This window comes from Stenella coeruleoalba, assembly GCF_951394435.1.
Source record: "Stenella coeruleoalba genome assembly, chromosome: 1".
Classification (NCBI taxonomy): domain Eukaryota; kingdom Metazoa; phylum Chordata; class Mammalia; order Artiodactyla; family Delphinidae; genus Stenella; species Stenella coeruleoalba.
The window spans coordinates 74,367,417-74,380,014 of NC_137169.1; the positions used below are offsets into that span (position 1 = coordinate 74,367,417).

General features: G+C 39.4%; 1 protein-coding gene across 4 annotated transcripts in view; it reads left to right on the forward strand.

The window, feature by feature from the left end:
- The window catches only part of DNAI3 (dynein axonemal intermediate chain 3), an 83,586-nt gene that overhangs the window by 24,009 nt on the left and 46,979 nt on the right, over positions 1-12,598 (forward strand). For all 4 annotated transcript variants that reach the window (XM_079934056.1, XM_079934057.1, XM_079934059.1 and 1 more), the window contains exons 5-8: positions 96-200; positions 2,730-2,879; positions 3,923-4,122; positions 9,475-9,591. In XM_079934056.1, coding sequence (XP_079790182.1) covers positions 96-200; positions 2,730-2,879; positions 3,923-4,122; positions 9,475-9,591 — 572 coding nt within the window. The remainder of the gene's footprint in view (positions 1-95; positions 201-2,729; positions 2,880-3,922; positions 4,123-9,474; positions 9,592-12,598) is intronic.

Consider the following 12,598-nt stretch of genomic DNA (forward strand, 5'->3'; position numbering starts at 1 on the left):
ATTGATTGATTAAAGAAATATTAATTTTGTGTCAAATCTGAATAAACTGAATGACTACTGAACATTAACCTTCTGTTTTGATTATATTTTTGTAGGAATATCCTGGAGATGAGCTTCTCCTTGTTTACGACAAAGACTTCAAATATGGACTTAACTTTTATCTTATTGGAACTGAAGAGGGCAAGGAAAACTATTTAAATGTAAGCACACCCTAAGCAATCTGTTGATTGTCAGAAGGAAGCAGTACCTCTGGGGGAACTCCAGACATGGTCATGATTATTCTCGTTCAGCTCTGATTCCCTGGGGCCTAGAGTAGGTGGGCTAAGGGTGAGCTAACTCAGACAACTCAGGGTAGCAGATACTCTACTTATTTGCCCTTCATTTACCCAGTGGGACTGGAAACAACAAATCTGGAGTACCACTGCTCTCGGCCATTCCTTGGCCCATATTCCTGCTTCTTCTCTTGCCATCACCATGACTTTGGGTAAGCTACTGAACCTCTCATCTGCAAAATGGTGGCACCAATAGGGCTGTTGTGAAGATTAAATGGGCTGATGCAGGTAAAGCCCTTTGTATAGTGCCTGGCACAAAGCTAAGTGCTCCATAAATTTTTGCTATGATTATTTAAAAGCAAAATTTTTAAAGAACAACCTGGTCAGTGGGCAATTGAGGGGAACAGGGTGTCAAAGATAAGCAGATTATAAAAGAATGGTAGTTTCCAAGGAAAGGAAGTCAGTTCACCTTTGGGATGTTGCGTTCAAAGTGGTCATGAAAGGCAACAGGTTTCTGACACTTGCCTTCCGGTCTGGCATCCTCATGGGGAGGTTTGGTCAAACTGAGGGAGACAGAGGGGTTTGTGTGGTTGTCCAATAAGCAAGAAAAATAAGGAAAGCCATAGAATTTTAAAATATCGAACACTTTTTACATTTGAAATAATTTCTCAGTTAGCCTTAACATTTTCAGTTTTATTTTTATGATTGCTTTATTCTGTGTTTTAATTTTTTTATTATGGTGAAATATTTCAAGTGTATAGAAAAGCACAGATGATGAAACAAATATCTATACAGTCACCACTCAGAATTAACAAATGTTAATATTTTATCATATTTACTTCAAATTCTTTTGAAAGGAAAGAAAATATAAGAGATAATGTTTCACTGCCTCTTATATCCTCCTTAATTCAATTTTTCTAACTTCTCTCTATAAGGAACTATTATTCTAACGTTGTTATATAGTCTTCTGTCCATGGTTTCATACTGTTACCATGCATGTATGCTCCACAAATAATACATTTTATTGTTTCTTTCATTTAAATTTTATATAAAATTGTATTATACAACTTGTTTTGCAACTTTTGTTTTTCACCAAATTGTAAAATTCTAGGATCTATTCATGTTGATATGTTTAAAATCATATACATGTAGATTGAGTTTGTTCATTGCAACTGTTTTATGAGATTTTTATCTTCTGACTATACCAAAATGTATCAACCCTTTTCCCTATTGATATTCATCTGGTTGCCCATTTTTTCACTATTATGAATAAAGTAGCAGTGAACATCGATATATCTATATATGTACCTGTATCTATATCTTTATCTGTCTGTATATCTTCTTGTGGACATCTTGGTTTAAAAAACATTTGCTCTTTATAATTTAATGGATATCATATTTATTCATACATATAATCCTCTCATCAGAAAAACATTTCATTAAATCAGAGAAAATTAGTTTTATATTTTATCAAGTTTTAGCATTCCATATTCTTAAACGCATACAGTAAATGCTTTTTTCTTACCACACATCTTTTCCTTTTTTTCCTCTCCCCTCTTGATTCTTTCATCTTCTTTATATATATATATCCTTGATCTCTTTCTTTTTTGTCATTCTTCCTTTTTTTTTTTTACATAGTTTCCCTCTCATAGTTGAAAAGCATGAACCAACAAAGAAGAAAAATAATAAGAGCTTAACGAATTTATATAAAAGCAAAGTTTATAACCTAAATTTGGTAATACGTATATATATTTGCTGAACTTGTCTCTTTTTTATTAATTGAAGTGTAGTTGATTTACAATGTTGTGTTAGTTTCAGGTGTACAGCAATGTGATTCAGTTTTATATACATATGTGTATATATGTATATATATATTCTTTTTCAGATTCTTTTCCCTTATAGGTTATTACAAAATACTGAGTAGAGTTCCCTGTGCTATACAGTAGGTCCTTGTTGGTTATCTGTCTTATATACAGTAGTGTGTATATGTTAATCCCACCTCCTAATTTATTCCTCCCCCCTTTCCCTTTGGCAGCCATAGGTTTTTTTCTGGTAATATATTTTATTTTTTAATATATTATTTTTAAAACTTTTATTATTATTTATTTTATTTATTTATTTTTGGCTGCGTTGGGTCTTTGTTGCTGCGCGCGGGCTTTCTCTAGTTGGGGTGAGTGGGGCCTACACTTCGTTGCGGTGCGCGAGCTTCTCATTGCGGTGGCTTCTCTTGTTGTGGAGCGTGGGCTCTAGGCGTGTGGGCTTCAGTTGTGGCTCACGGGCTCTAGAGTGCAGGCTCAGTAGTTGTGGCGCACGGGCTTAGTTGCTCCGCGACACGTGGGATCTCCCCAGCCCAGGCCTCGAACCTGTGTCCCCTGCGTTGGCAGGCGGATTCTTCACCACTGCGCCACCAGGGAAGCCCTGGTAATACATTTTAGAATCCTATTTATTTTATTGCAGCCTCCAGAAGTTCCAGAAGAGCAAGAAGAATATAAAGAGCATATTCCTGAAGACATATATATTTATAAGCCACCTATCTCTAAACCATGGGTTTCTCTGGGCAGTGAAAAAGAAATTGAGGAAGAATCGGTTAAAGAATCCACAAAAGAGGTAAGCAGCTTGAATATGATGTCTAGCCGTCACCTCCCTATAGCTGAGCAACACGTATTCCCGAGGGATCAGTGTGGTTTGCTGTGTTTGCTGCAGGGATATGGCTTTTTTTGATAGAAGAATGGTCACTGTCTTAGGGGGGTGTTATGGGCTGGACTGTGTCTCCCTCCAAAAGATAAGTTGAAGTCCTAAACCCCAGTACCTCAGAAAGGAAATGAGGGGAGTTTTATCCAATACGGCAGGCGTCATTATAAGAAGACGCTCCTGTGAAAACATAGAGACACAGGGAGGACGCCATGGAAGACGGAGGCAGAAATTGGAGTGATGTATCACAAGCCAAGCAACACCTAGGATTGCTGGCCATCACATCAGAAGCTGGGAGCAGGCAGGGAACAGATTCCGCCTCAGAAGGAACCAACCCTCCAACACCTTAGTTCAGACTTCCAGCCTCCACAACCAAGAGAGAATAAATTCCTGTTGTTTTAAGCTACCTAGTCTGTGGTATGTGGTTACAGCAGCCCTAGGAAACTAACCAAGTGGCATTCCCAGATCAGCCCCTGAGAGGAGCAATCGTGTGCAAGTGATTTATTATGAAAGAGAATAGGAAAGCAGCAGGACTGAGACAGAAGCCCTGCAAGGGTACACTCTCAGGCAAAAGTCTGGCAGAGTGAAGGCTTCAGCCTGCACCTCTAGGGAACTCTGGAGTGTAAATTATACCTCAGAGTTGTCCCAAACAGAAGCAAAAGAGATGGGCTTCCATATGTCGCCCACCAGTCCATTGCTGGTCTGGATATGAACTTCCAGTCACTTCCCGTTCTTTGTACCTTCAGGCAAAGTGGTCCTGGTAGCTCTAGAGCATCCTCCACAGAAGAGAGGTAGGTGGCTGGTGGCTGTGGGAACAGAGAGCAAAAGGACCTGGAAAGGTGCACAGAAAGTACACAAAGGGGTCCAAGAGGATGTGGGCAGAGCACCAGTGTTATCGACCACACATCATTTTTCTCCAGAGACTCGATTGTTTCCTGTACTGCTTACATGTGTTGCAGATTACATATATGATTTCTCGAAAACGAAGTGAATTTGGTGCCCCAGTTAAGTTCAGTGACCAGAATGCTTCCAGCGTAAAAGATGCCTATATTGAATGTACAGCCTACCCAGATAAAAAGTTTACCCTTAAGCAACTTGAGAGAGATGTTGGCATGCAAGTCGTCCCCAAAATCAAGGACACAAGTACTCAGACAAGATGGTAAGTATGTGATGAATTTATATGTATTTTCAAAGGCAATTGTGGTAAAATCCAGCAACATCCATGATTACTTTGAGAGATCTGTATAATAGAAATGCATTGACAGTGATGCCAGATCTCCACAGAGTAATTCAGCTCAAGATCTAATTATAGGCAACAATGCCTTTTAACAATCTTACTAGGAAAATGAAATACAAGTATATAAGACTGTAAAGATTATGAAGTGGGAAAATGAGCAATGCTGTTAATAACTGTAGTACTTCTCTCAGAGAAGGGGACCTGGTCATCTCATCTGAAATATGACCATTGCCTTCTAACTTGTCTATTCTACTGCCTAAGTGATCATTCTTACGTACCAAATCAGATTGTTTTACTTCACTACTGCCCAAATCTCTTCCATGTCTCTCCATCTCATCCAGAGCCGTTAGGATGACATATAAGGTCCTCCTTCCTTCATGACAAGGCACTGTCTGCCTGTCCAGCCCTGTTCCCAAGCAAGCCCTCTGTGCTCTAGCCTATGAGCTACTTCCAGCTCCCAGAATACCTGCTCTCCCATGTTTTCCTGCCTTTGCCCTTGCTATTCCTCTGCATAAAATGCCCTTCACTACCTTACCCACCCCTCTTCACCCTTTAAGTTCCAGTTCAGTACCCCCTCCTCTATGATTTCCTAGAAACTCCAGGTAGAGCTGATCACTCTCTCCTCTGGGTTCCCACTAGAGCTTAGAGGTATCTTTACTGTAGTACTGATGACCCATATTTTATTCATCTGCTCACCTGTCTGCCTTAGATCCTGAGCACTTTGAGACTACAAATGATTAATTAAATTTGTAATTTAATTAAAATTTATCCAGTGAATGAATTGATGTAAAATTGATTGCTGAGGGAATGTTTTGGGGACTTGAGCTCGGCTTTGAATGTTGTATAAATCTGAAGACGTATTTAGGTAATCTATGCATATTTTTTAGGATTAAAAATGTTATTTTGAAATAATTTTAGATCTATAAAAGATAAGCTACAAATGTTGAATATGATTTGGAGACATAAAGGGAAAACATCCCAGATTTTTTTAAATGACCTGAACATCTAGGGGGTGGGATGAACAGAGTCTGCATGGGACCACAAGGTGACCAGCCTGAGTAGCGTGGAGGGAGCAGCAGAGACAAGCAGATTCTCTGTGGCAGACAATAGGGAATTTTGGCAAGGTCTGAAGCAAGGGAGAGGCAAGATTAAAGCTATTAAAGTAAGATGAGCCAGGCAGTATGTATTGGAGTGCAGAGGGAAAAAAAAAAAACCGGGAGTTGAGGAGATTGGCCAAATGGGAATCTACTGTAACTAAACCAGGTAAAGTAAGATGGTGTCAGCAAACCAAGAAGAGACGGTGAAGAGGAGACATGTATAATACAAAATGCTGTAACTCCCATCATTAAAGCCAACAAACAAAAAACTGTTTCAACCTTTCTGGCTATTAGCTACTTTCTCTGCTTTTTTTTTCTTTTTCTTTTTAACAACAAAACTCCTCACAGCAGTTTTTCACATTCTCTAGTTGCACCTTCTCTTCCATTCTGCCTTGGGCCCACTCTAGTCTTAACAAGGTCACCAAAGACCTGCAGTGGTCTGAACGCCTAATCCCATTTTCAGACACCCTCTTTCTCCGCTTCTCATCAGTATTTAACATGGTTGACTATTTCTCCTTCTTGGCTTATGGGCAATACTCAGTGTACCCCTCCTAACTCACTGGCAGCTGCTTCTCAGTCTCTTTTACTTGATCCTTCTCCTTCCGATTTCTAAATATTAAAGGACCCCAAAGCTAACTCCTTTTGATGTTTTCTCTAACTACGCTTAATCCCTGGGTGAATTTATTCATTCCTGTGGTGTTACCTATTATCTGTTTGCTGGTGGCTCCCAAATCTATACCTTCAAGCTCAGTCTCTCCCCTGAACTCTACACTCATATATTCATAAGCTTCCTTAAGTATCTAATAGGTGTTTCAAAGTTAACACGCCCAACAACAAACTTTTGATTTTCTATTTTCGTACCTGAAACTCCCTGAATCTTCCTCATCTCAGTACATGGCACTGATCTTCTTGTAATTACTCAGACCCCAAACCTTGAATTTTCTTGGGTCTATCTTCAAAACATATTCACTGCTATCACCTTGGTTCAAGCCATGATCGTCTCTTGCCTAGATTACTGGAATGCACCCTAACTGGGCTTTCTCCATCCATCCTTTCCCTCCTACATTCTGTTCTTCATAGAAGAGCCAGACTAATCCTGTTAAAATGCAAGTCATATCATGTCACTGACAAAAACCCTCCTATGGCTTCCCATCCTGAAGGAACCTACAAGGTTTCATGTGATCTAAATTCCATCTGCCCCTCTACCCTCATTTCCCACAATTCCCCTGGTTCATCCATTCCAGCCCCACTGGCTTCCTTGTTCCTTGAATTCACCAAGCATTGTCTCTCTTCTCTCACCTTCGCCTCACCACCACTTAGAACTGAAGCTCCATGAGACTGGAACTTTGTCTATTTTGTTTACTTCTATATCCCCAACTCCTAGGACAGTTCCTGGCACATATTTATTAAATGGAGGGGGAAAAGGAACCAAGGAAGGGAAGGAGGAGGAGAATGATCAAGTTAAGGAAGAATGTGCAGCGTCACTGACTTGAGTTCAATGTTTAGAGAAGAGCCATGAAATATACAGTGAGAGAGGCTGTGACCAGGAGAATCTTGGGTCCTCAGTGTGGACCACAGTACAAAACATGATTTTCAGATCTCTGTGAACCAAAGGATCAGGAACCATTAAAATGTAATGTTAAAGTTAGAGCACATGTACCTAGATACCAGCGGTCAGGACAAGACATGGGTCAGAAACCGGGGAGGCAGATAGACAGACAGGCCAAACCAAAAGAGATGACGAGAAAGACAAGGATTGGTAGTCAAGTCTTGGCAGAGAATTAGGACATCAAAGATCATTAAACACCAAGAAGTGAGGGTAAGACAGGAAAGAGAGAGGTGATTCGTTAGTACAAAAGAAACTTAGATTTTGAGAAAAATTTCTTAGTCAAGACAACTAGAGATTTCTATTTTTCTACCAGGTTGCAGAAAAGTGAAAAGAATGAGTCAGCCAAGGTAGACTCACGAGGTAGACTCAGAAAGGGAGAGTGAACTTCTAACAACAGGGACCCTAACCACAGGACTCTAGATTTATTAGGCTCTCAATGAATGTTGACTGATAATGATGAACAGTTGTTTCTATGTAGATGGAGGATTTAGCGGCAGGTCTTGACCCACAAAGTGGGGTGGTGGGGGGGAGTAAATCAAAGGGAATTCAAATGGTTCAAATCCAGGTGACTTGGGAGAATGCTCGTACCACTTACTAAGATCAGAAATTAGGTGGAAAAGATGGGATATATGATTGTGATGGAAGAAGTAAAAAAACAAAATCAAAGATGAGGTTCAAAGAGTAATGACAATGAAAGCAAATGTTTACAGTGTTCTTACCACATACCAGGCATTCTTCTAAGAATCAATACTTTGCACATATCAACTCAATTAATCCTCACAACTGCCCTCTGAGGTAGGCACCATTCCATTTTACAAATAAGGAAACTAAGGCAAAAAGAGGTTAAAAATGAAAGCTCAATGTTTAGAACATAATTTAAATTTAAAGCAATAATGAATAGATCTGCTGAGAAACAACAAAACAAATCACATTTTAAAAAATAAGAGTGACTCAGTCATATTGCTACTTTGATGAAACCACCAGGCACCATATAATTTCTTACTTAATCCTACCTGGAGGGTACTAGTGTGGGACAGAAAATTAAAGGTGACGCTAAGATCTGAACCCAAGTCTCTGGTTCCAGCACCAGCATTCTTTCTTTCCATCACTCTGTCTTCTGCTGTGGATACTGATCTAGGCAGGGAAAAAAAGAATGAATTGTTCAATTAAATATAAACAAAACTCTCTTTACCGCTCTGTTTGATTACTCTCCATTAATATACTTGCCTCTCAGAGACATTTTCCTGACATTTGTTCAACAACACAGGTTAAATACAACCTAATTTTTTTTGAGCACTTAAAATGTCCTAGGCACTGTTTTAAAAGCTTTGCATCTATTAACACATTCAATCCTTACAATGACACTGTGAGCTAGGGACTTTCAGAATTTCTTTTAGGGATGAAAAGCCAGGCACAGAGAGGTTAAATAATTAGCTCAGGGTCACATAGGTAGTAAGTGATAGAACCAGGCTTCAAAGCCAGGCAGCCTGTCACCAGAGTGCACTCTCTTAAGGACTTGCCATATGATCTTTCTACAGCCCCACACCCTAAGATCAAGGAGCTCACTCAGTCTAGTGGGTGAGACTCACAAAGCCCAGAGGTACAATACAATGTGTTGTGTTCAAGGGTGGAGGTGAACACTGAGAGTGGACTGGATGCAATGTTTTCTCCCAGAGATGGTGCTGCCATTACTGCCAAAATGTAACTTGTTCCAGGTTTTGTATATTTAGAGCAGAGTTTCTCAACCTCAACACTACCGGCTGGATAATTCTCTGTTGTGGGAGAGCTGCCTTATGCACTCTAGCATCCCTGGGCTCTACCCTCTAGATGCCAGGAGCTCTTCCCAGTTGTGACAGCCAACATTGTTTCCAGACATTACCAAGTATTCCTGGATTGAGAAGATGGAACAGGATCGCACTGGTTGAGAAACACTGATTTAATGAAATGAAGAAAGAATGATACACAAATGTGACAAAATGTTAATAATTAATGAATCTGGGTAAAGAATGTATGGGAATTTCTTATACCCTTCTTACAACTTTTCTGTAAGTTTAAAATGATAGCTAAATATATATTTTTTTTTAATGCTGCTCTTCCTTTGAAGATACAGCCTGAATAGTTTTTATTTATTTATTTTTTTTGCGGTACGCGGGCCTCTCACCGCTGTGGCCTCTCCCGTCGCGGAGCACAGGCTCCGGACGCGCAGGCTCAGCGGCCATGGCTCACGGGCCCAGCCGCTCCGCGGCATGTGGGATCTTCCCGGACCGGGGCACGAACCTGTGTCCCCTGCATCGGCAGGCGGACTCTCAACCACTGCACCACCAGGGAAGCCCTAAATATTTTTTTTTACAATAAAGAGCTTGTTGATTATGTCAAAGAGAAATTCACAAATAGTTAGAATGGCAGCCAACATCAATTGTCTAGGATAAAGAAAGAATTCAATATATAGAATTTAAGTATAAAATAATATCCTAATATTGTCACAGAGAAAAATCTTTGCCCTGTTATGACCTATATTTGCTTGTCTTTGATCTAACTTTTAGTGTTCGATTTCTTTCAATATATTAGGACATATCCCAAAAATGCTACTACGCAATATTATCCAAGAGAATTTTCGGAAGAAGAAAAAGACGCACTGGGACAATCAAAGACTTTGACTGAGTTTCTTAACAATGTGTCTATAAGGTAAAAATTGTATATTAAATTTAAAAAACATAAAATGTATATGTTTCCTTATAATAAGAGGTCTGAAAAAACAACTCTGTACCTGGTGTACAGATAGAAAGTATGAAGACAGTTATCAGATACGCATGAGCATGTGACACATTCTATAGATTCTCAGTCTTTCTTTCCCTTCTATTGCTAAGCAACATGCTAGACCTTCTAAGCTAGGGCCACACCAAACAGTGTCAGCCTGGAAGGTGTATATAGTTGAACATGTGAGGATGTTTTCCTAACGGAAAATTAACATTTATTTACCATGGTTTCCCTTATTTAAGTCTTTTTCTTCACTCCTCAGTCCCCTTCTTAGCTTCATTGATTTTTACAGGATGACAAAGGTGAGGATGTTGTGGATGTTGAGGATATCATTACCATGATGCTAGGAATTTACAAAAATACCTTTTAAATAAGAATCTGAGGTCAGTTCATATGTAATTTTTGGATATGTCACCTTATCTCTAATTCCTGTGTTGCTGCCACTCTTACTGGCCCTGAAAGAGAAGTGTCTTTAAAATGCCCCCTACACTCATATTCAGGCCCTAAGCAGACCCTGGGGACTTCTAAACCAGAGAAAGAGTTTGAAGGTCTCATCAAGTTGATATCAGAGTTCAGGTAAGTGGAGCCAATGGTGGACATGTCTACCAGTTGTACGATTGGTTACCATTTCTTCCCAAAATTAAAGATTTGGTAGACAAGTTCATATACAGCCCAAGTTAAGCTCTTCTATTTTTATTTTTAAGAAAACATTTTAAGACTAAATATCTTGAAAATTCCTTGTGACGACCTAGAGGGGTGGGATGGAGGAGGGTGGGAGAGAGGCCCAAGAGGGAGGGGAATATAGGTATACATATAGCTGATTCACTTTGTTGTACAGCAGAAACTAACACAACATTGTAAAGCAATTATAATCTAATAAAGATGTTAAAAAAAAAAGAAAAGGAAATTCCAACAACTCTCAAAAGTTACCTATGCCTAGAGAGAATCTGGTTCAAAAATTCACTAATTATTCAAAGAGAGCTTATTAACTATTTGCCACTCACTTACAGCATGTGTGCTATAGTTTTTCCTATGTAGACAATTAGAAAGAAACCAGAAAACCTGAGGTTTCTTTTCCTCATATCAAAATTAAGTAATTATTAAAATTTTTCCTAAGGACATTAAAAATGAGAAGTTTGTCTATGTACAATCAATTTCAAGGGAATAAATGGTCTATAGCCAATTCTCAATTATCTACATTGTGTATTATCTTTATTTATTTTTTTAATATTTATTTATTTGGCTTCATCGAGAGTCTTAGTTGCGGCAAGCCGGATCTTTGTTGCAGCACGCGGGCATGGGGGATCCTTAGTTGCAGCATGCATGTGGGATCTAGTTCCCTGACCAGGGATCCAACCCAGACCTCCTGCATTGGGAGCATGGACTCTTAGCCAATGGACCACCAGGGAAGTCCCTGTATTATCTTTAGACGTGGGCTTTTATTCTTCCCTTTCAATTGCCAAGCTTATAAGGAGAGGGATGGTGAACAGCTTCATAATTCCCTCCTTGAGATGTGGGAAGGAGGAGCCAGAACTATAAGAAGAAAGAGGAAAATTGGTACAGGAATTTTAACAGCATTGGCCAAGAATAAATAAGACACCACATTTACATCACAGCCATGCTTCCCACTCTAGAACTGTTTAAGGTTTACTTAATTTTTTAAGATTAGAATAAGCCTTGTTTTGTTCTGGAAGAGAGCTCTTTTAGAAATGAGTTCTTTCCTTCTCATAGAGTTTTGTCCAGAACAAACCTAAGGCAAGGATTATTTGCAAAAGAAGAAAATGATCTGAGAGGAGAGAGAGAAACTTCAAGAGGATTCTCAAAGCAACTAAGAAACGTTCATTTGGGGGTTAAAAACACAGTGATACCCATGGGCTTTCACTCAGACAACAAGCTTTGCCAGCCTCCAGTTCATCTCTCTCAGGAACCACGTGGGAGAGTGCACCAAAATCAAGAAACAGGAAACCAGAGAAAAGGTGCTGTCTTCACTTCTCCCTTGTGAAGACAGTTCAGGCTGAAACAGAAAGAAGTGATTTTGAAAATGCTCACAAATGCTTCTACTTGAAACTGGGCTTAAACCTTGAAGCTCCGGGTTGTTCATAGGGTTTTTCAGGGTTGTTCAAACACAGGGTTGTTCAAACTTTAATGTGCATATGAACCACCTGGGCATCTTGTTAAAATGCAGGTTCTGACTAAGTAGGTCTGGGGTGGAGCCTGCTGCTTTGCATTTCTAACAGCTCCAGGTCATGCTGACGCTGCCGGTCCAAGGAAATGCATCTAGTTTGAAAGATGAAGTACAAGAAGAATTCAGACCAAAGAGTATTCAATTACGCAGTGAATGGTAGTGTAATGATTAATGACACAGGTATTAAATGGTACCCTTATTTAATATGTTAGGAATATCTATTAGGATACTTACTGCTTATATTTAATTATCTAAATAAAGGGTTTTTTTTCTTATTTTAGGAAATTCACAATTGAAAACCACTTTCAACTTACTATATTTATTAAAAAACCAAGTTGCTTAGACTTTCAGTCATTCGGGTAAAACCTTGGGTGGCATTCTAATTATGGGAAGGCTCCTAGAGGCCTTGGGAGGGGGCTGAGCTTTCAAGCCTAAACATATAAAGGGACAATAAACATTATAGTAACTTATAAAACAGGAACTTGTCAAGCCAAGTTCCCTAGACTAAGAAGAGCACCAAGATTGTTTTTTAAAAGAGCAACGTTAGTATTTTTAGCAGGATAATTCTTCATTTTAGGGACTGTCTTATGCATTGTGGGAGGTTTAGTAATAGAATTAAAAACATTAGCACCTCCCAGACACTGTGACAGCTAAAACCACCACCACCCCCCACCACCGCACACACACACACACACACACACACACACACACACACACTTCTAAGTTCCAAATCTCCCCTTAAGAATCTCT